The 24,717-nt window shown below is 38.1% G+C and overlaps 1 protein-coding gene across 10 annotated transcripts in view; it reads right to left on the minus strand.

The window, feature by feature from the left end:
• The window catches only part of VEPH1 (ventricular zone expressed PH domain containing 1), a 327,919-nt gene that overhangs the window by 59,998 nt on the left and 243,204 nt on the right, over positions 1-24,717 (minus strand). For all 10 annotated transcript variants that reach the window (XM_086674592.1, XM_086674591.1, XM_086674590.1 and 7 more), the window contains 2 exons: positions 10,607-10,746; positions 6,214-6,348 (listed from right to left, as the gene is read on the minus strand). In XM_086674592.1, the coding sequence (XP_086530718.1) occupies positions 6,214-6,348; positions 10,607-10,746 (275 nt within the window). The remainder of the gene's footprint in view (positions 1-6,213; positions 6,349-10,606; positions 10,747-24,717) is intronic.

Consider the following 24,717-nt stretch of genomic DNA (forward strand, 5'->3'; position numbering starts at 1 on the left):
CAATCCTCAAACAGCTCTATCTGGTAGGAGCAAATATTATTGCCATGGTACAGATAAAGAAACTGGATCTCAGAGCCAAAGGCTTCAGAACTGGCAAGTGGCAGAGGCAGATTTAAAGACAGGAAGTCTGACTTCAGAGCCACGTTTACCTACTCTGCTAGGTGTATGAGTCAAGATAGGTGGGTTATGCTGCAGTAATACCAAAACCTTAGTTTTTAACAGAACAAAAGATTGTCTCTTCCTCGTGCAAAGTGTAGTGGGTCTGGATGGTTCTCCAGAGAGCCGTCTTCCATGGAGGTGGCTCAGAATTCTGTGCCCATCTGCTGGCAACTTAATAGCAACCTCTGCTTCTGCAATCACCGTGGTAAGTGAAAAGAGGGAACACAGAGACTCATGTAGTTGTTTTTAAAAGCTTCTGTGGGGAGTGACACATATTCTATCTCATATTTCATTGGCTAAAGCAAGTCACATGGCCAAGCCTTAGTTCAAGAGGCAGGGAAGTGTAATCTTCTTATGTGCCCATAGTAGAGAAGTATCAGATACATCGGTGACAGCTATGGTGTCACCATGGCATGTGCTCATGTTTTAGCTCTGCCATTGACTAGCTGTGTGACTTTCAACAGGTCCCTTTGCTTCTAATTTTAATATTTGGAAGATGGCAGCACTCATTTATTCAGTTGGTACCCATTATTTGTTGAGAGCCCAGTGTATGCCAGCTACTGTGTGACCCTGCAAATGCAATAGTAAATGGGGTACAACTCCTGCCCTCATACAGTTTGCAATTTAATCGTTATCTTACTGTTGATCTTCAGTTCTAAAATGTCAAGACTCAATTAAAAAGCAACCACAATAACAAAACCTCCAGAGCATTACCTTCTAGAGACTCAGGCATTTTCCTAAGAGTTTCTTCCTTTTTGGGGGATGTGAATCCACCTGACAGCAGCGTTAACTCATTTACAGCAACAGATGCACATGCACATCACTTTCAAATTGCTAGTGCATGTACATACTGGCACACGTGGGGAAAATAAAGCAGACTTTGGATTATTCTCCCAGCTATTTTGAATTTAGTGGGCAGAACACTTCATAAAAAAACAGAAGAAAATCAATTTGATTGAGAAATACCTATGCAGATAACTTCGCTACATAATATACATTCTAGATATCAAAGTGGTTTTTATTACTTATGAATAAAGAAAATTACAAAACTAAAGATTTCAAAACCTTTTTGATTTGCAGCTAATTTTTCCCTAGAGGAATATTTATTGGTATAAAATGTAAGAAATATGAAGAAGTATATTTGTGAATACGCACAAAACTGGTTTGCCAATTTCTAAAAAAATCTCTTAGGACTTGAAGCAGGCTGCCAAGTTTTAATTTACTAGTTGCCTGTAGTGAAAACACAGTTTTCATGAAAATTTTATAAGAATTTGAGCCATTGTCTTTAATCATGAGGCAACAGTTTAAGAGTTGAATGAAATACACACAAAAATTCCATTCTACTTTGCATTGATGCAATTATGGCATTTCCTTTATTCTTAAAACTGCAAGTCTAATTCTTAAACCAAAGCCAAAAAAGTGATGCAATAGTTGGATGCATCTTCAGTGTCTTACAGACCATTGTAAATAAATTTCTGATTAATCACATTCATTTGTCATCCTTCTTACAATCCTTCAGCACTTAAGAGATATTGAGTTAGTTTCACAATATAACAGTTTTTGATTAATTTGCTACTTGTTCATACTTTGAATTTATTTAACATTGGTATGCTTGTTCCTCATCTAACAGTAAAACAAGGACACAGACCATGATTGTATCCTCTCAGAACCTCTGGTTTGCCCAGTAAGGCTCCAGTACTTATTCTGGGCTTTCTTAAAGGCAAAATAAGAGTAATCGAATCTTTGAGTATGGGAAGAGCTTAGATAAGCTGGTTATATTTACTAAGGGGAGATCAATAACCGTTCTCTATTTTCATTATATATATTCTCCCTGAGTGATCCAGTCTACTGCCATGACCTCAAGGGCTACCTTATGATTTCTAAATCCATGCCTCCCTTAATGGCCTTCTTCCAGAGGCCCACACAGGCATTTCAGACACCACCACCACCTGGTTATATATACAGATAACTCAGACTCAAAACATAAATAACAATGCTTTATCTTCTTCCTCCACCTCAGTTTTCCTTGTGGTCTCTTTTTTCAGGATGGTGCGATCATCCATTCAGCCATACCAAGCACCTGGAGTCATCCTTAGTTCTTCCATTTTCCTTATTAAGAACCAAGTCCTGTTGGTTCTACTTCTTTAGTAGCTCTTGAATCCATCCTCTCCCTATAACTTCCAATTTTAGTTTTGACCTTCATGTCCTACCTAATTCTAGTAATAGCTTCCTAAGTGGTCTTCCTATTTCCAGCCAGGTTTCTTCAGATTGTTTTCTCCATACCCAGGCCTGTGAGTTTTCTCATCCAAATCTGATCACATCAGTATATGTACAATTCCTGTTTCACTCTATCTGGCGAATGGCTATAGTTCCACATTCTGGGCTTTTCCCACTATGGGTGTCTGCCCAGGAGGTCTCAGTCAATTGTGTCCTGAGATTGTTGCCCCTGTTTCCACACTCCTAAAATGTGTCTCAAGTCATACTTGCTTGTCTCAATAGAGCTCTTTCTCACCCTGACCATGCTCTCTCTCTTCTGTTCACCTTATTTCCACTTCCTTGCTTTGTGGCAATTGCAGAGGACAAGGGGAAGAGAAGTATGGAGGGAAGAAATAAAAAGCACTAAAGAACTGGAGCCCAGTTTCCTGATGCTCTTTCCTTTTAATCCTAGAGTCCATGGTCTTCTTTTGTAAAATGTTTTCTATTCCATACCACTCTGCAGTTTTTGTGTGCCTCTGAGTGGAATGTGTTATGTCAGTCTGTGAGCCTCAAACAACACTACTGAGGATATGGCAAAGCTATTCCATAGTATTGCTGCCTTGGCATCCATTTTCTTTGGCCAAGTGGGCTGTAGGGGCCTTAAACTGACACTAATCCCCTCATGCACAATCATGCCCTAGAAAACAGCCTGCAGAGTCACAAACAAATACATACCCCTGATATGATGCCTCCAGTGGCTCTCATGATCAACAGTTTCCCCTGGTTCCTAGGGCCTTCTCCTGATATGCCTGCTAGACAGACTCTGGTGAGGCTTACAGAAACCTGCTTTTTGTTGAACTGACCAATCTGGCCTTATCCTGGGAACCCAAAAGCTCTCTATCTGTAGCTGCTATAAAGGCATGTGTCCCAGGTCCTGCCTCTTTCTCTGCCTGCACCTTGTCTTGACCTCCCCATGTAGACCCTCAAGGTGTGCCATGTACTTCCCTCAGAACCTGTGAGTAGTCAATTTCTCTATTTCAGTTTCTCCTGTGGTCTGTTTTTGAACTGAGATTCACCATCTGGCACCTTGTGCTACATTTAACAAATGGTAATTTAACAGTCATAACAGGCAATGACCCTGTCTACCAATATCGCTCTGTCCTTTCAAAGATTACCACATGAAAAATCATTAATTAATAATTGTTTTTTGATAATGATGAAAGAAGTTAAAGGAAGGAAGAAAAAAATGAAACTTTAGAAAAAGGCAAACTGTTTCAAGATAATCTTGAATGTTGGCTTAAAATAATATATTCTAGGGGTGCTTGGTGGCTCAGTTAAGCGTCTGACTTTGGCTCAGGTAACAATCTCACAGCTCATGAGTTTGAGCCCCAGGCTCTGTGCTGACAGCTCAGAGCCTGGAGCCTGCTTCAGATTCTGTGTCTCCCTCTCTTTCGCTGCCCTTCCCCCACTTGTGCTCTCTCGGTCTCTCTCAAAAATAAACATTAAAAAAATTAAAATAATACAACCATTACAATTGCACCAGAAACCATAAGATACCTAGGAATAAAGCTAACCAAAGAGATAAAAATTCTGTATGCTGAAAACTATAGAAATTGAAGAATACACAAAGAAAAGGAAAAACATTCCATGCCTATACTACCCAAAGCAATATATACATTCAATGCAATCCCTACCAAAATAACATTAGCATTCTTCACAGAGCTAGAACAAGTAATTCTAAAATTTGTATGGAACCATGAAAGACACCAAATAGCCACAGTAATATTGAAAAAGAAAGCCAAAGCTGGAGGAATCACAGTTTCAGACTTCAAGCTGTAATACAAAGCTATAAACATCAAGACAGTATGTTACTGGCACAAAAATAGACACATAGATCAATGAAACAGAATAGAGAACCCAGAAATGGACCCACAAATGAATGGCCAACTAGTCTTCAACAAAACAGGAACAATTATCTAATGAGAAAAAGACAGACTCTCCAGCAAATCGTGCTGGGAAAACTGGACAACAACATGCAGAAAAATGAAACTGGACCACTTTCTTACACCATACACAAAAATAAATTCAAAATGGATGAAAGACCTAAATGTGATACAGGAAACAATCAAAATCCTAGAGGGGAAAAGAGGGAGCAAGCTCTTTGACCTCAGCCACAGCAACTTCTCACTGGACATGTCTCCAGAGGCAAGAGAAATAAAAGCAAAAATGAACTATTGGGACTTCGTCAAGATAAAAACCTTCTGTACAGCAAAGGAAACAATCAACTAAACTAAAAGGCAAACGATGAAATGGGAGAAGATATTTGCAAATGACATATAGGATAAAGGGTTAGTATCAAATGGGGCTCCTGTGTGGCTCAATTGGTTAAGCGTCTTACTTCTGCTCAGGTTATGATCTTACGGTTTCTGAGTTTAAGTCCCATGTTGAGCTCTGTGCTGACAGTTCAGAGCCTGGAGCCTGCTTTGGATTCTCTGTCTGTCTCTCTGCCCTTCCCCTGCTCACACTCTGTCTCTCAAAAATAAATAAACATTAAATTTTTTTTTTTAAAAAGTTAGTATCCAAAATCTATTAGAACTTATCAAACTCAACACCCAAAAAGTAATCCAGTGAAGAAATGGGCAGAAGACATAAATATACACTTTCCAAAGAAGACATCCAGATGGCTAACAGACACATGAAAGGAGGCTCAATATCATTCATCATCAGGGAACTACACATCAAAACCACAATGAAATATCATCTCACACCTGTCAGAATGTCTAAAATTAACAATTCAGGAAACAATAGATGTTGGTGAAAATGCAGAGAAAGGGGTACCCTTTTTTGCACTGTTGGTGGGAATGTAAATGGGTGCAGCCACTCTGGAATACAGTATGGAGATTCCTCAAAAAAATTAAAAATAGAACTACCCCATGACCCAGCAATTGCACTGCTAGGTATTTATCCAAAGAATACAAAAATGCTGATTCGAAAAGGCACATGCACCCCAATGTTTATAGCAGCACTATCAACAACAGCCAAAGTATGGAAAGAGTTCAAATGTCCATTGACTAACAAATGGATAAAGAAGATGTGATATGGGGGCGCCTGGGTGGCGCAGTCGGTTAAGCGTCCGACTTCAACCAGGTCACGATCTCACGGTCCGTGAGTTCGAGCCCCGCGTCGGGCTCTGGGCTGATGGCTCAGAGCCTGGAGCCTGTTTCCGATTCTGTGTCTCCCTCTCTCTCTGCCCCTCGCCCGTTCATGCTCTGTCTCTCTCTGTCCCAAAAATAAATAAACGTTGAAAAAAAAAAAAAAAAGAAGATGTGATATGTATGTATGTATGTATGTATATATATATATATATATATATATATATATATATATATATATGCAATGGAATATATATCTTTTGGCAATCAAAAAGAATAAAATCTTTCCATTTGCAACAAGGTGTATTATGCTAAGTGAAATAAGTCAGAGAAACACAAATATCATATGATTTCACTCATATATGGAATTTAAGAAGCAAAACAGATGAACATAGGGGAAGGGAAGGAAAAATGAGATGAAAACAGAGAGGGAGGCAAACCATAAGAGACTTAAATACAGAGGACAAACAGGATTTCTGGAGGGGAGGTGGTTGGGGGACGAGCTAAATGGGTGATGGGCATTACGGAGGGCACTTGTTGGGATGAGCACTGGGTGTTATATGTAAGTGATGAATCACTGGGTTCTACTCCTAAAACCAATACTACACTATATGTTAGCTAATGGGAATTTAAATAAATCAAATTTGTTTATTAAAATTTTTTAAAAAAATAATGAAATAACATGTCCAAGGGAAGAAACGTTTACCTTCTGCTGTGGAAATGTGGACTCCATCATGGCTGTTTCAAAGCTGTGAGCACCATCTGCCTGGGTCTTCTCCCACAGATCTCTGAGGAATTGTACAGAATGACTCTGTATAGACAGTGGCTCAGGAAACAGGCTCTGAAAGGCATTAATGAGAAAACCATAACATTATCTCTTACCTGAACAATAAAGTTTGATTGATGACAAGGTACCATTTGGGCTTAGTTTGAACTTCAGCATGGTTTAAATTTAAATAAAACAAAGAAATCTATCTTGAAGATCAAACACATGATGCATTTTGGGCTTTTCATTTTTTAATAGAAGATTAAAATTATTGAATAGGACTCCACGGCAGTTGATACTGATCTCTAAATTTGTCCAACCTTTGTAACATAGTGTTACCTTGATCATTTCTCAAACATGGTACTTAATTGGAAAATGGTTAATATAAATATTCATATTTGTTTGTTCAAAGATCTGATAATTATGGCATAAAATTAAAACTAAAGTACAAATATCAAGTCAGTTTATACAGAGTAGATCATGAAGGCTAGAAGTAAAATGACTAAAAGTTCATTATGCAACAGCTCAAACATGAACAGTATGAGTGGGTGGTAGGGGAAACAAAAACACTTTTTTGGGTGTTTTTTTGGGTGTTTAGGGGTGGCTATTCCTAGATCTAATAGTCTAAGTTCTGAAAAATAAGATTATTTATGTAGAGAAAATCACCTTTCTCAACACCCAAAAAACAAATAATCCAGTGAGGAAATGGGCAAAAGACATGAATAGACACTTCTCCAAAGAAGACATCCAGATGGCCAACCAACACATGAAAAAATGCTCAACATCACTCATCATCAGGGAAATACAAATCAAAACCACAATGAGATACCACCTTACACCTCCTATCAGAATGGCTAACATTAACAACGCAGGCAACAACAGATGTTGGCGAGGATGCGGAGAAAGAGGATCTCTTTTGCACTGCTGATGGTAATTCAAACTGGTACAGCCACTCTGGAAAACAGTATGGAGGTTCCTCAAAAAATTAAAAATAGAACTACCATATGACCCAGCAATTGCATTACTAGGTATTTATCCAAGGGATACAGGTATGCTGCTTTGAAGGGGCACATGCACACCCCATGTTTATAGCAGCACTATCAGCAATAGCCAAAGTATGGAAAGAGCCCAAATGTCCACTGATGGATGAATGGATAAAGAAGATGTGGTATACACACACACACACACACACACACACACACACACACACACACAATAGAGTATTACTTGGCAGGCAAAAACAATGAAATCTTGCCATTTGCAACTACGTGGATGGAACTAGAGGGTATTATGTTAAGCGAAATTAGTCAGTCAGAGAAAGACAAACACATATAACTTCAGTCATATGAGGACTTTAATACACAGAACAGATGAACACAAGGGAAGGGAAGCAAAAATAATATAAAAACAGGGAGGGGGACAAAACATAAGAAACACTTAAATATGGAGAACAGAGGGTTACTGGAGGGTTGTGGGAGGGGCGATGAGCTAAATGGGTAAAGGGCACTAAGGAATCTAGTCCTGAAATCATTGTTGCACTATATGCTAAGTAACTTGGATATAAATTTTTAAAAAATCACATTTACATATATTTCATTTAAGTCAATGAAAACAAAGTTTTAAAGGAAGATTTAAGTTGTTTATATATTTACTAATCAATCGTGTTTAATAGTCACTTAAACATTGTGTTGTGATATCTATAAAGTGAGAAGTATTTTAATTCAAAAGAACAATTTTATAAAAACATAGAACATAATAAAGGGCATAAAATATTATTTATTTACTTATAATACCATATGTATTATCCTTTATATGTGAGGTCTGGTAAAATAATGGAATTGGTTTATAAAATTTTATTTTCTGTGTCAGTGATTGTCCAAGCATTAGCTTATGGGGATTTAGGTGGTCTGTGTGTACAAAGTTTCAATTTACTAAATGAAAACCAATAAGTTTTTTCCCAGAAAAATTTAATTATTATCATCACCAAGATAAGCTGTTTTTTATACTGAGTGAAGAAAGGTGGAGGATCTCATACCCCAAATAAATAGCTTACAGATTAAAAAAGTCTAAGAGCCCATAACAGATTAATTATACAATGCATAATGTGGACACATCTGGGAGTTTCTTAATTATTATCAGAAACTTACACAGCATATGATTTTTCACTTGAAGAAAAATAGGACCTGATTTAACTAATCATCATTCCAAAGAGGATCATTGAGATCAGAATCTGTGAAGTTGAGAATTCCATGAATGTGTTAAATTTACAGAGAAAAGAAAGAGTCTGACCCAGCATATAAGGCTAGTACTGGGTTTGTAATGATCAAGTCAAAGATTTGATTATTGTTTAATCACAAGTCAGGATTCACCCAGACTACCCAATAACAAGCTGTGGAAAAAGAAAGGAAACATAGTAAAATTAACAAAGAAGAAAAGCAGCATAAACTATAGATACTTTTGCGTGATTTTGCTTAAAGAGAAACATAAGAATCAGACTAAATCAATAAAACAAGACTAAAGGGGCAAAAATAAAATCAAGTTTTTGGTTTATTTTCTGAAAACTGACAACTAAGAAGAACAAAGCCAACAATGAAACCAAATACAAAATCACTGATGAAAACTATTTGAAAAATATAAGTAGAAGAATAATAAGGTCAGTTCAAGGAAAGGAAAAAAAATGCTGCTTTTTATAGTCACATAAATTTGGTTCACATCAAACTGCGAGTTGTTCTCTATGAGATATTATTAAGTTTTTTTTTTAAAGGCTTCATATAGGAAAAGATGGTATTCCTAAGGCATGTCTAAGTTGTCTCTTAATTTTCCATTTTATGATTACAATCTATTCAGCATTAAAATTAATTTTTCTTAGTAAGCTTTCATTTTCTTTATAAAGAAATGTAATTATCTGGTTGGTGACTTTGATAGGTGCTCTTACAGAAATATTTTATTTTATTTATCTTTTTAATATGAAATTTATTGTCAAATTGGTTTCCATACAACACCCAGTGCTCATCCCAACAGGTGTCCTCCTCAATGCCCATCACCCACTTTCCCCTCCCTCCCACCCCCATCAACCCTCAGTTTATTCTCAGTTTTTAAGAATCTCTTATGGTTTGGCTCCTTCCCTCCCTAACTTTTTTTTTCCTTCCCCTCCCCCATGGTCTTCTGTTAAGTTTCTCAGGATCCACATAAGAGTGAAAACATATGGTATCTGTCTTTCTCTGTATGACTTATTTCACTTAGCATAACACTCTCCAGTTCCAGCCACGTTGCTACAAAAGGCCATATTTCATTCTTTCTCATTGCCAAGTAGTATTCCATTGTGTATATAAACCACAATTTCTTTATTATTTTATTTTTTAAAATTTATTTGAGAGAGAGAGACTGCAGGGGAGGGGCAGAGAGAGAAAGGGAGAGAGAGAATCCCAAGTGGGTTCCATGCTCAGTGCAGAGCCTGATGCGGGGCTCAAACTCATGAACTTTGAAATCACGACCTGAGCCAAAATCAAGAGTTGGATGCTTAACCGATTGAGCCACCCAGGCATGCCTTGCCTAATTTTTACCTATTTTTTAACATTCATGTTCTGTTTCACCCCTTCCTGCTCCTGCCTGCGACTCCACATTTCATTTTTTAACACATGTGCTACTAGGAAAAGACCACAGAGACCACTGAGTCAGGTGTCAGGTGTTCTGAGTTCTGCCTTTAATTTTGTTATCTGTAAAAATGATGTCTGGTATTCCTTCTATTATTTACATTTTATAGTCTATATTTAAATTTTATGTGAAAGTTTAATATATTCAAGATAAGTATTTCCAAATATTCAAGAATCTCTTTTGATGCTAAAATGTTTGCATTAAGTTGTTCATTAAGTTGAAATTTCCTCTTTATGTAATTTTACCTATATACATAACATCTATGGGGAAAGGTGGCATTCCCGTATCTTAATAATGTCAAAAAGGATATGTTGACACTAAAATTAATTGGAGATTGGAAGGCTGTGGAGAAATAAAGACAAACTCTACATAAAGAAAGCTATTCCTCCAAATAAGCTGTTTTTGTTATTCTGTAACAGAAGTATTTTCTCTTCTTCTTTTTCAAACTAAGAATATTCATGATATTAATAGGTTTGGCCTCCTTGATGTTAATCTAAGGTCTTTTATAAAGAAACTATCCTAAAATATAGAAAACCCATGTTAAAAATTACTAATGAAATGTGTATGCGTTGCTGTTATTTACATCGAACTCTAGTCAAAGAACAATTCAGTAAAAATGATTATAAACTCATACCCCACCAACTCACTATGGAGCCATGACAAACATGGATATACATACCTGCTGAAAGAGGAACATGATCTGGATCCATGGCTGAGGCTCTTGGCTGATGAGAATAAAACTGGATTTACTGTAGAGGCAGTAATGACCCTTCAGGGAGCAGGTAAAGAACAACTTTGCTACACAACTTCTAACAGAATCTAGAAACAAATGTACATAGCATTAAACATGGATTCCTTCCAGAGTTACACTTTATACTTCAACATACAAACACCTTTAGAAATACATTCTTCAGTTTTCAGTCTTTGAACCAATAACTCCAAACAACTGTGTATTTGGGTGTGGATCCATTTCATGGAATGTAGATTTAACTAAAAGATGCTTTCAACAAGGTATATTCTTTCTATCCATCCTTCCCTTGTTTCAACTAATAATGCATGAGGAATCTCTAAGCAACTCACCTGGAAGAAAGAAAACCTCTTGCCAATAATAAGGGAGATACAGTGTTGTTTCCATCTGAATGGGCATTTTGAAATGATAATGTGGGAAGGATAAGAAAATGCATGGAGGAAACCCAGGCATTTTCTGGGCAGTGGATAGTATGACATGAACCAGTGACACTGTTCTCGTAGTTGTGCAGGGGCCACAAAGACAGCCCCCAGAATAATTCAGCTGGAGGTGTGGCTTCCTGTGAGCTGACCTGGTCTGGTTAGAAAAGCTTATTTCATATTGAAGAGGTTCAGCAGGGAAACTTACGGAGATCATCTTTTATGGATAAGAAAGCGGGGGGAGGATGGTGGTGGTGCCATGGAGCAGAGGTGGCAAGAAGCCATTTAATTTTTACACCCTACAAGATGGGTGTTACTATTTTTATTTTAAAAATGAGGAAATTTAGTGCATTGGCATGTCAGCTTAGTGAACCACTGTGAATGACTTGTTTGCCACTATGATGTTGGCTTATGGCATGCAATAGATGCTTGATAGGGCATCTAGAAAGATGAATGATGCTCAGGGATCCAGAAAAACTCCTCAAGTCTACCCAATCTGGGGCAGAGCCAGGATTTGAACTCAGCTGAGCTGATGCCATGTTAGGATACTTTAGGCTCTTCTATACTGGGAATTTTTAAATCTATCATTTGATAATGCATAGGGTATTTATTCTTTCAGAGTTAAGCTGACATTTTAAATGAAATATTTTGAAAATCATTGGATTTTAGTATGTACTACTTTAAAAATGGAAATATGGGTTATAACTTATTAAAAGTTGATGGGGACCCTAATAACATGACAGTCCCCACCTAAGACAGTAACCTGGGGTTCCCTAGAAAATTGGGGAGGCTTATCTGTGCACCATAAGGGCTCAGTTGTGAAGGAATAACAGGTTTTTCAGAAAGAGTTTGGAAGAATTAAAGATGAACAGCCAATGACACATTAGAAGAGAAGGCATTAGAAATAAAATAGAGCCACAGGTCAATTTAGAAATATATACAGAGATCTTAATAGTTAACAACTTTCTGTGATTCTAAGACATTGGTATGGAAGAGGATGCTTTTGTGAGGTTAATTGCTTTAGGGAATTTTTAAAAATTGGGTTCAGTATCCAATAACCTTGTATAAAATCAGAAAGCATTTCTGCATTCTGTGGATGAATGGATCATGAGATGTAAAGAGTGACTGAAGGTTCAGTGGAAAAGACCAGGAGGCCCTGCATTGAGAAAGAAAGTCCTCAGAGTATAGAATTAAGCACAATATTGGCCTAACATTGCCCTACCAGAAATTATTTGAAAATGGTAACTAAAAATATTTTAGTACAGATGTTCTGAAAAATTGAGTTTAATAAATACTAGAGAAGCAGGAAGCCAAGTATTCTATAAGAGTATACACACAAAAATGGTATTTGAAATAAATCTAGCTCTGATGTACATGCTGAGACAGCAATATGTTTTGCTTTGACAGAAGGTTTCAAAAGAGAACAAGTTCTTTACTAAGAACTTATGCAGTAGCTTGACAGTCACAAGTTGGGCCTCAGGCCTCTGCCAAGAAAAAAAGGTTTTGTCTTTTCCTTCCCTTAGATTCTCACTGCTAATTCATGTTTTCTTTTGCAGATGAACATTGATTAGATTTATTTTACTCACCCTGGGTCTACCAGCTTTCTATACACAAACCACAGGGGTCTCAGATCACAAAAATGGGCAAAGCAGTAGAAGAGAGGGGTTTGTATCTTAGAAGCAGATATGCTGGTTATAAAAATAAACCAGTTCTGTGATATCTTCTGTTAATCCTTTCCATAACCTGATCTGTGGCAACACTTTTTTCCTCATTTTTTTCAGTTTCCTAACTTGGAAAATTTCTCCACAACACTGACATTTAGTTGTTGATTTTTTGCTGCAATTTTCTCCCTTATGTTCACTCTGTGGTATTGAATGGTAGGCATGCAGTGAATGATTGCTGGATGAATAATGAATGTCAGGCACTATGTGAAGAGCAAGAAGGACCAGGATATTGACCCTGTTCTTAAGAAGCTTACAGCCAAATGGGAGAAACATCTATAAGTAAAACATAAATTGTTGTAAGTCCATGGGATAATGGAGGAACACACAATTCTGATTGCTCAGAGAAATGAGCAGCTGTTTTCATTGGGGAATAAGAGGAATCTTCATGGAAGAGGAAATATTTGGGGTCAATTTGAAAGATAACCAATATTTTGAACTTAGAAAAAGTTGGGAGGAGACCAGCATTTTAAATGAAGGGACCATCCAGGAAAAAAATCACATAAGGCATGAAGTTTAAGGTAATTCCAGGTAGTGAGATAGTATATCTGGGTCATTATGATAATTTTTCTTCTACATTGGATGTCAAAAGGGTTATTTATTTTTATTGAGTAAATGTTGAAGGCCATGCTTTGCTTAATATAGAATGCTTTGCATATTCCACCAAATCTGATTATTTCTTTCTTTTTGTAGATAACAGCGTATCTTTGTAAAAAATAAAGGATTTGCTGTGGTCTTTATAAATACTGAAGTTAACATGAACATCAATAATTGTATAATACAATGTATTATAAGCTGAAATGTTCAAAATATACATCACACACATGGAGAGATTTAAAGCTATGATACAAAATACAAGAGCATGTTTCAGTTCAAGATGGCAACATAAGAAAAAACTCTGAACTCACTTTCACCCTGGAACACACCACATTACACCTATTAATAGAACAATTCTTAGTGAAGAACTGAGGGCCGACTGAACAGCTACTGAGCAACCAAAATAGAAAGAATGGCAAGAAAACAGCAAGAGAGATGGAGACATCCCATGGTTTAAAAGATATACAGCCACACCTCCAGTCAGCCGACAAAAGTCACTAAGCACACACAGTCTGCCTAAGGAACACCATACACAAGATCACTTCTTCAACTTTAGAAGTAGTCATTTCATCTTATCCACAGAGACAAACAGAGAAAAGCAAGAAAACTGGGGAGACAGAGGAATATGCTCCAAAGAAAGAACAAGAAAAAAAAAAAAAAAAAACTCAGAAAAAGAACTAAATGAAATAGAGATAAGCAATATGCCTGATAAAGAATTTAAAGTAATGATCACAAAGATACTCACTGGACTAGATAAAAGAATGGAAGAATGTAGAGACCTTCAATAAAGACATAGAAAATATTAAAAAGAACCAATAAGAATTGAAGAATACAATAACTGAAACAAAAAACATACTACAGGGAATCAACAATAGACAAGAAAATGCAGAAGACATATCATTGATCTGGAAGACAGGGTAATAGAAAGCACACAAGTTGAATAGCAAAAAGAGAAAAGTATTTTTTAAAATGAGGATAATTAAGGGATCTCTCGGACAAGATCAAGCCAAAAAACATTCACATTGTAGAAAAAAAGAAAGAGGTGTAGAAACTTATGTCAAGAAATAATAACTGAAAACTTCCCTAACCTAAGAAGAGAAATAGACATTGAAGTTCAAGAAACAGAGATTCCAAACAAGATGAACCCAAGTAAGTCTACGCCATAGCACATAATAATTAAAATGTCAAAGATTAAAGATAAACAGAGAATCATAAAAGCAGTGAGAGAGAAACAAAAAGTCACTTACAAGGGAAAAGCCTTAAGACTATAAACTAATTTTTAGCAGAAACTTTGCAAGCCAGAAGGAAGTGGCATGATATGTTCAAAGTGCTGAAAAGAAAAAAAACCTACAGGGGCGCCTGGGTGGCTCAGTCGGTTAAGCATCCGACTTCAGCCAGGTCACGATCTCGCGGTCTGTGAGTTCGAGCCCTGCATCAGGCTCTGGGCTGATGGCTCAGAGCCTGGAGCCTGTTTCCGATTCTGTGTCTCCCTCTCTCTCTGCCCCTCCCCCGTTCATGCTCTGTCTCTCTCTGTCCCAAAAATAAATAAACGTTGAAAAAAAAAAATTAATAAAAAAAAAAAAAAGAAAAAAAAACCTACAACCAGAAATACTCTAACTGGTAAGGTTATCATTCAGATTTGAAGTTGAGGTAAAGAGTTTCCCAGACAAACAAAAGATAAAGGAACTTATCACCATGAAACCAGCCTTATAAGAAATGTTAAAGGGATTTCTTTAAGTGGAAAAGAAATGGCCATAATTAGGCATAAGAAAAATATGAATAAAAAGATGTAAAATATGACTATATATATGTATACATACATATATATATATAGTGGAGAAGTGGAAAAGTATGAATAAAAAGATGTAAAATATGACTATATATACATATGTATGTATACATACATACATGTAATATATACATACATGTATGTATACATACATATGTATATATAGTGGAGAAGAGAATAAAAAGGGAAAGAAAAGGAGAAAAAGAAAAAGAAAATCTTTAACACTCCACTTATATCAATGGATAGATCATCCAGACAGAAAATCCATAAGGAAACATTTTTTTTAATGTTTATTTATTTTTGAGAGAGTGAGTGAGCAAGGGAGGGGCAGAGAGTGAGGGAGACAGGGGATCCTCTGTGGGCTCTGCACTAATAGCAGAGAGCCTGATGTGGGGCTCAAACTCACGAACCATGAGTTCATGACTTGAGACAAAGTCAGACGCTTAACCACCTGACCCACCTAGGTGCCCCAGGAAATAATGTCTTTGAATGGCACACTGGACCAGATGGGCATAACAGATATATACAGAACATCCCATCCAAAAACAACAGAATACACTTTTCAAGTGCACACGGACATTCTCCAGAACAGATCACATATTAGGCCATAAAACAAGACTCAATAAATCAAAGAGGATTGAAATCATACTGTGCATCTTTCCCAATCACAATGGTATGAAACTAGAAATACAAATCGAGGAGAGGAAGATGGCGGCGTAGGAGGACGCTGGGCTCACCGCGCGTCCTGCTGATCACTTAGATTCCACCTACACCTGCCTAAATAACCCAGAAAACCACCAGAGGATTAGCAGAACGGAGTCGCCGGAGCCAAGCGCAGACGAGAGGCCCACGGAAGAGGGTAGGAAGGGCGGCGAGGCGGTGGGCGCTCCACGGACTGGCGGGAGGGAGCCGGGGCGGAGGGGCGGCTCGCCGGCCAAGCAGAGCCCCCGAGTCTGGCTTGCAAAAAGCGGAGGGGCCTGACGGACTGTGTTCCGACAGCAAGCGCGACTTAGCGTCTGGGAGGTCATAAGTTAACAGCTCTGCACAGAAAGCGGGAAGGCTGGAGGACAAAGGGAAGGAGAGCTGTTGAGCCCCCTGACGACAGAGCTCAGTTTGGTGGGGAACAAAGGCGCTCGCCAGCGCCATCTCCCCCGCCCATCCCCCAGCCAAAATCCCAAAGAGAACCAGTTCCTGCCAGGGAACTTGCTCGCTCCGCGCAAACACCCAACTCTGCGCTTCTGCGGAGCCAAACCTCCGGCAGCGGATCTGACTCCCTCCTGCTGCCACAGGGCCCCTCCTGAAGTGGATCACCTAGGGAGAAGCAAGCTAAGCCTGCCCCTCCTGCCCCCGTGCACCTTGCCTACCCACCCCAGCTAAGACGCCAGATCCCCAGCATCACAAGCCTGGCAGTGTGCAAGTAGCCCAGACAGGCCACCCCACCCCACAGTGAATCCCGCCCCTAGGAGAGGGGAAGAGAAGGCACACACCAGTCTGACTGTGGCCCCAGCGGTGGGCTGGGGGCAGACATCAGGTCTGACTGCGGCTCTGCCCACCAACTCCAGTTATACACCACAGCACAGGGGAAGTGCCCTGCAGGTCCTCACCACGCCAGGGACTATCCAAAATGACCAAGCGGAAGAATTCCCCTCAGAAGAATCTCCAGGAAATAACAACAGCTAATGAGCTGATCAAAAAGGATTTAAATAATATAACAGAAAGTGAATTTAGAATAATAGTCATAAAATTAATCGCTGGGCTTGAAAACAGTATAGCTGACAGCAGAGAATCTCTTGCTACAGAGATCAAGGGACTAAGGAACAGTCACGAGGAGCTGAAAAACGCTTTAAACGAAATGCATAACAAAATGGAAACCACCACGGCTCGGATTGAAGAGGCAGAGGAGAGAATAGGTGAACTAGAAGATAAAGTTATGGAAAAAGAGGAAGCTGAGAAAAAGAGAGATAAAAAAATCCAGGAGTATGAGGGGAAAATTAGAGAACTAAGTGATACACTAAAAAGAAATAATATACGCATAATTGGTATCCCAGAGGAGGAAGAGAGAGGGAAAGGTGCTGAAGGGGTACTTGAAGAAATAATAGCTGAGAACTTCCCTGAACTAGGGAAGGAAAAAGGCATTGAAATCCAAGAGGCACAGAGAACTCCCTTCAGACGTAACTTGAATCGATCTTCTGCATGACATATCATAGTGAAACTGGCAAAATACAAGGATAAAGAGAAAATTCTGAAAGCAGCAAGCGGTAAACGTGCCCTCACATATAAAGGGAGACCAATAAGACTCGTGACTGATCTCTCTTTTGAAACTTGGCAGGCCAGAAAGAATTGGCACGAGATTTTCAGTGTGCTAGACAGAAAAAAATATGCAGCCGAGAATCCTTTATCCAGCAAGTCTGTCATTTAGAATAGAAGGAGAGATAAAGGTCTTCCCAAACAAACAAAAACTGAAGGAATTTGTCACCACTAAACCAGCCCTCCAAGAGATCCTAAGGGGGACCCTGTGAGACAAAGTACCAGAGACATCACTACAAGCATAAAACATACAGACATCACAATGACTCTAAACCCATATCTTTCTATAATAACACTGAATGTAAATGGATTAAATGCGCCAACCAAAAGACATAGGGTATCAGAATGGATAAAAAAACAAGACCCATCTATTTGCTGTCTACAAGAGACTCATTTTAGACCTGAGGACACCTTTAGATTGAGAGTGAGGGGATGGAGATCTATTTATCATGCTACTGGAAGCCAAAAGAAAGCTGGAGTAGCCATCCTTATATCAGACAAACTAGACTTTAAATTAAAGGCTGTAACAAGAGATGAAGAAGGACATTATATAATAGTGACAGGGTCTATCCATCAGGAAGAGCTAACAATTATAAATGTCTATGCGCCGAATACCGGAGCGCCCAAATATATAAAACAATTACTCATAAACATAAGCAACCTTATTGATAAGAATGTGGTGATTGCAGGGGACTTTAACACCCCACTTACAGAAATGGATAGATCATCTAGACACACGGTCAATAAAGAAACAAGGGCCCTGAATGAGACATTGGATCAGATGGACTTGACTGATATATTTAGAACTCTGCATCCCAAAGCAACAGAATATACTTTCTTCTCGAGTGCACATGGAACATTCTCCAAGATAGATCATATACTGGGTCACAAAACAGCCCTTCATAAGTTTACAAGAATTGAAATCATACCATGCATACTTTCAGACCACAATGCTATGAAGCTTGAAATCAACCACAGAAAAAAGTCTGGAAAACCTCCAAAAGCATGGAGGTTAAAGAACACCCTACTAACGAATGAGTGGGTCAACCAGGCAATTAGAGAAGAAATTAAAAAATATATGGAAACAAACGAAAATGAAAATACAACAATCCAAACGCTTTGGGACGCAGCAAAGGCAGTCCTGAGAGGAAAATACATTGCAATCCAGGCCTATCTCAAGAAACAAGAAAAATCCCAAATACAAAATCTAACAGCACACCTAAAGGAAATAGAAGCAGAACAGCAAAGGCAGCCTAAACCCAGCAGAAGAAGAGAAATAATAAAGATCAGAGCAGAAATAAACAATATAGAATCTAAAAAAACTGTAGAGCAGATCAATGAAACCAAGAGTTGGTTTTTTGAAAAAATAAACAAAATTGACAAACCTCTAGCCAGGCTTCTCAAAAAGAAAAGGGAGATGACCCAAATAGATAAAATCATGAATGAAAATGGAATTATGACAACCAATCCCTCAGAGATACAAACAATTATCAGGGAATACTATGAAAAATTATATGCCAACAAATTGGACAACCTGGAAGAAATGGACAAATTCCTGAACACCCACACTCTTCCAAAACTCAATCAGGAGGAAATAGAAAGCTTGAACAGACCCATCACCAGCGAAGAAATTGAATCGGTTATCAAAAATCTCCCAACAAATAAGAGTCCAGGACCAGATGGCTTCCCAGGGGAGTTCTACCAGATGTTTAAAGCAGAGATAATACCTATCCTTCTCAAGCTATTCCAAGAAATAGAAAGGGAAGGAAAACTTCCAGACTCATTCTATGAAGCCAGTATTACTTTGATTCCCAAACCAGACAGAGACCCAGTAAAAAAAGAGAACTACAGGCCAATATCCCTGATGAATATGGATGCAAAAATTCTCAATAAGATACTAGCAAATCGAATTCAACGGCATATAAAAAGAATTATTCACCATGATCAAGTGGGATTCATTCCTGGGATGCAGGGCTGGTTCAACATTCGCAAATCAATCAACGTGATACATCACATTAACAAAAAAAAAGAGAAGAACCATATGATCCTGTCAATCGATGCAGAAAAGGCCTTTGACAAAATTCAGCACCCTTTCTTAATAAAAACTCTTGAGAAAGTCGGGATAGAAGGAACATACTTAAAGATCATAAAAGCCATTTATGAAAAGCCCACAGCTAACATCATCCTCAACGGGGAAAAACTGAGAGCTTTTTCCCTGAGATCAGGAACACGACAGGGATGCCCACTCTCACCGCTGTTGTTTAACATAGTGCTGGAAGTTCTAGCATCAGCAACCAGACAACAAAAGGAAATCAAAGGCGTCAAAATTGGCAAAGATGAAGTCAAGCTTTCGCTCTTTGCAGATGACATGATATTATACATGGAAAATCCGATAGACTCCACCAAAAGTCTGCTAGAACTGATACATGAATTCAGCAAAGTTGCAGGATACAAAATCAATGTACAGAAATCAGTTGCATTCTTATACACTAACAATGAAGCAACAGAAAGACAAATAAAGAAACTGATCCCATTCACAATTGCACCAAGAAGCATAAAATACCTAGGAATCAATCTAACCAAAGATGTAAAGGATCTGTATGCTGAAAACTATAGAAAGCTTATGAAGGTAATTGAAGAAGATTTAAAGAAATGGAAAGACATTCCCTGCTCATGGATTGGAAGAATAAATATTGTCAAAATGTCAATACTACCCAAAGCTATCTACACATTCAATGCAATCCCAATCAAAATTGCACCAGCATTCTTCTCGAAACTAGAACAGGCAATCCTAAAATTCATATGGAACCACAAAAGGCCCCGAATAGCCAAAGTAATTTTGAAGAAGAAGACCAAAGCAGGAGGCATCACAATCCCAGACTTTAGCCTCTACTACAAAGCTGTCATCATCAAGACAGCATGGTATTGGCACAAAAACAGACACATAGACCAATGGAATAGAATAGAAACCCCAGAACTAGACCCACAAACGTATGGCCAACTCATCTTTGACAAAGCAGGAAAGCACATCCAATGGAAAAAAGACAGTCTCTTTAACAAATGGTGCTGGGAGAACTGGACAGCAACATGCAGAAGGTTGAAACTAGACCACTTTCTCACACCATTCACCAAAATAAACTCAAAATGGATAAAGGACCTGAATGTGAGACAGGAAACCATCAAAACCTTAGAGGAGAAAGCAGGAAAAGACCTCTCTGACCTCAGCTGTAGCAATCTCTTCCTCGACACATCCCCAAAGGCAAGGGAATTAAAAGCAAAAGTGAATTACTGGGACCTTATGAAGATCAAAAGCTTCTGCACAGCAAAGGAAACAACCAACAAAACTAAAAGGCAACCAACGGAATGGGAAAAGATATTTGCAAATGACATATCGGACAAAGGGCTAGTATCCAAAATCTATAAAGAGCTCACCAAACTCCACACCCGAAAAGCAAATAACCCAGTGAAGAAATGGGCAGAAAACATGAATAGACACTTCTCTAAAGAAGACATCCGGATGGCCAACAGGCACATGAAAAGATGTTCAGCGTCGCTCCTTATCAGGGAAATACAAATCAAAACCACACTCAGGTATCACCTCACGCCAGTCAGAGTGGCCAAAATGAACAAATCAGGAGACTATAGATGCTGGAGAGGATGTGGAGAAACGGGAACCCTCTTGCACTGTTGGTGGGAATGCAAATTGGTGCAGCCGCTCTGGAAAGCAGTGTGGAGGTTCCTCAGAAAATTAAAAATAGACCTACCCTATGACCCAGCAATAGCACTGCTAGGAATTTATCCAAGGGACACAGGAGTACTGATGCATAGGGGCACTTGTACCCCAATGTTCATAGCAGCACTCTCAACAATAGCCTTATGGAAATTATGGAAATTATGGAAAGAGCCTAAATGTCCATCAACTGATGAATGGATAAAGAAATTGTGGTTTATATACACAATGGAGTACTACGTGGCAATGAGAAAAAATGAAATATGGCCTTTTGTAGCAACGTGGATGGAACTGGAGAGTGTGATGCTAAGTGAAATAAGCCATACAGAGAAAGACAGATACCATATGGTTTCACTCTTATGTGGATCCTGAGAAACTCAAGAGAAACCCATGGGGGAGAGGAACAAAAAAAAAAAAAAAAAAGAGGTTAGAGTGGGAGAGAGCCAAAGCATAAGAGACTGTTGAGAACTGAGAACAAACTAAGGGTTGATGGGGGGTGGGAGGGAGGAGAGGGTGGGTGATGGGTACTGAGGAGGGCACCTTTTGGGATGAGCACTGGGTGTTATATGGAAACCAATTTGACAATAAATTTCATATATAAATAAATAAATAAATAAATAAATAAATAAATAAATAAATAAATAAAAAATAAGGTGTGGGAAGTCTGTTCCACCTCTTTGTGGTCAGAATAGCTACATAAATTATGTAGGATTCTGTACATATTTGTCTCTTCCTCCTGCAGTTATTTAATTCAAACGATTTAGTCAATTATTCTATCAGTATGTACTTGTGGATATTTATTTTATAATTCAGGACTATTTTATTTATTTTATTGCTCTAATTGTTTCAGCTTTGGCCATTAGGAGCTCTTTCGTTGGCTTTTATGTTCATTTGAAGTGCTCCCACCATTGTGTGTGTGGTTTTGTTTTGTTTTGTCTTTGAGCACTTCCTTACTTTATAGCACTAAATAAAAGATACTCCAGGCTCATCATGATTGTTTCCTGCCCTGTTATAGAATCAGCTGTTTCTCCAAGGATTTCGGGTTCCTTTTATTGGAAAATGGTGTTAGAAACTAAGATCTGGGTACTAGGTGTGTTTGTTGCTACTGGAGTGCCATTGCTCCTTGGCCCTCTCAGCTGATAAAACAAGGAAATTATGTGTGTATAGTAACCCAGGTATGTATACATGTCTCTACATGAACCTGGCTCTTGCTCTGTTAGTATCATCTTTCTACTATAGAAGGTAGAGTTCTCTCCCTCTCCTTTTCTTTCCCTTCCTTCCCTGCCACCTTCTTACAAATCTTTGTATATTTAACATCTATAGTGCCTGGCATAGAGAGGCTTACTTCAAAACATCATAATGATACTTTATTACACTCTTTCTAGTTTCTTCTGGAACAATAAAGATAAAACCAGTAAAACAACCCCATGAACATGAGAAATCATAATAACAATAATACAATATTAATTTTCATGTTGAAATTTTATCTCACTTTAAATGCTTCACAATGTCATACCTAACATAAGAGATACAACTATTTGTCAATGTGAACATTCTTCCTCAGTTTAGCTACTTGTATTTTAGCTGTATCCCAGATGCCAGTAATCTTATGTTAGGATCTTAGTAAATAAATACTTCTTTATTTGTTTCATGGTTGTAAAATGCTAAAAAATAATCTAAAAAGTATACATTTTTGGAAATGAACTTTTAGAAAACATAAAATTAGAAATGGTTCTGCAGCATCTGGGTGGCTCAGTTGGTTAAGTGTTCAACTCTTGATTTTGGCTCAGGTCATGATCTCATAATTGTGGGATGGAGCCCCATATTAGGGTCTGGACTGAGTGCAGAGCCTGCTTGGGATTTTCTGTCTTCCTCTCTCTCTGCCCTTCCCTCTCACACATGTGTGCATCCTCCCTTTCTAAAAGAAAGAAAGAAAAAAAGAAATGGCCCTGAATGGCATCCTAAAATTTCAGAAAGGAGTTATAATTTTAGAATAATATTTTAAGTCTAGTGGAAATTCTGAATCAAGCAAAACCAAAATAAAAAATAAAAATTAGACTTTAGTTCATATGTGAATGCATGTGATGTACTTGAAATATTAGAGCAAGTCAATATGTAGAATAACTAATATTAGCATTTACTCTTGTACCAATTTCTGTTCAATGTTTTATATAATTCAATCAATTATTCAATCCTCATACTTATCTATTATTATCTCTTTTCACTTAAAAGATTAAAGACTCAGAGAGTTAAGTGACTTAAGTAAGATGTGGAACTACAATTTGGATCCAAGTTTATGAAAATGCTAAACCCATGTTTTGTTCACAAAGCAATACTACCTCTTTCAAAGTCACATTGTCTAACAGACTTGAATCTGCCTCCCCAGCTGAGTTATCTTCTGCAGGGACAGAATTGACAATCCAAAATAATTTGCCAATATCTTTAACGACTCCACATAAGTTGTCCAGCTTTAGAAATATAAACTGAGGCATTAATTTCTATGCAATTACTATAGAGTCAACATACTTTTCCTTCTTTCTATCTATCTTTCTTTCTTTCTTTCTTTCTTTCTTTCTTTCTTTCGAGAGTGTGTGCACACACATGCACTCATGTGAGAGGGGGAGGGGCAACGAGACAGGGAGAGGAAGAGAGAGAGACAGAGAGAGAGAGAGAGAGAGAGAGAGAGAGAGAGAGAGAGAGAGAGAATCTTAAACAGATTCTATGCCCAGCACAGAACCTGACGTGGGCTTAATTTTACAACTGTGAGGTCATGACCTGAGCTAAAATCAAGAGTCGGACACTTAAGTGACTGAGCCACCCAGGTACCCCCAACATAATTTTCTAACTTGGGGGTAGGACAAATCTTCACAAATCTACAGAGATGTGGAAAATCTGTAAAGAGAAGCTCTTTATAGGCCTGTGTAAAATGGGAATAATTGGTCTCTTTTATCCTTATATGTGCTCAGAAATAGGAGAGAGTTCAAACCCTGAAAGAATAATCAAAATGAATTTGCTTAGAGTTCCTTAGAGGTGGAGAAAGCTGTAGAATCAGGTGAAGGAGGACTGTGGTGGTAAATTTAATGCCCCATGATGCTCTGAGAGCAGCTGACAAGTGTGACTATTTTTCTAAATATCTATACTGGATCTGAGAAACACATCATTCTTCTTGGGAGACTAGACACTTATAACTCATCACCCAGGGTGGTTCTTATATATAATCTATGGCATTATATGCTTTTTATTTAGAGATAAATACCTTTTAAGAATAAATATAGAATATAGCATTGACTTTTTTTTAATGTAGCTAGCAGAAATATCAAAGAGTTGGCTTTAGTTTTTGGAAAAAAAGAATCTTAACTCTTGTTTTGTATTCTTTACCAAACTTATACTTTGAAAGTTCTCTTCCAGCTAAATAAGGATCAGATAAATGTTATCTGGCTTGTTTCCCAGGTTTTTTAGCTGAGCCATTTGTCTCCATA

This window comes from Puma concolor, chromosome C2 (assembly GCF_028749965.1).
Source record: "Puma concolor isolate L17-30 chromosome C2, mPumCon1.1.hap2, whole genome shotgun sequence".
Lineage (NCBI taxonomy): Eukaryota > Metazoa > Chordata > Mammalia > Carnivora > Felidae > Puma > Puma concolor.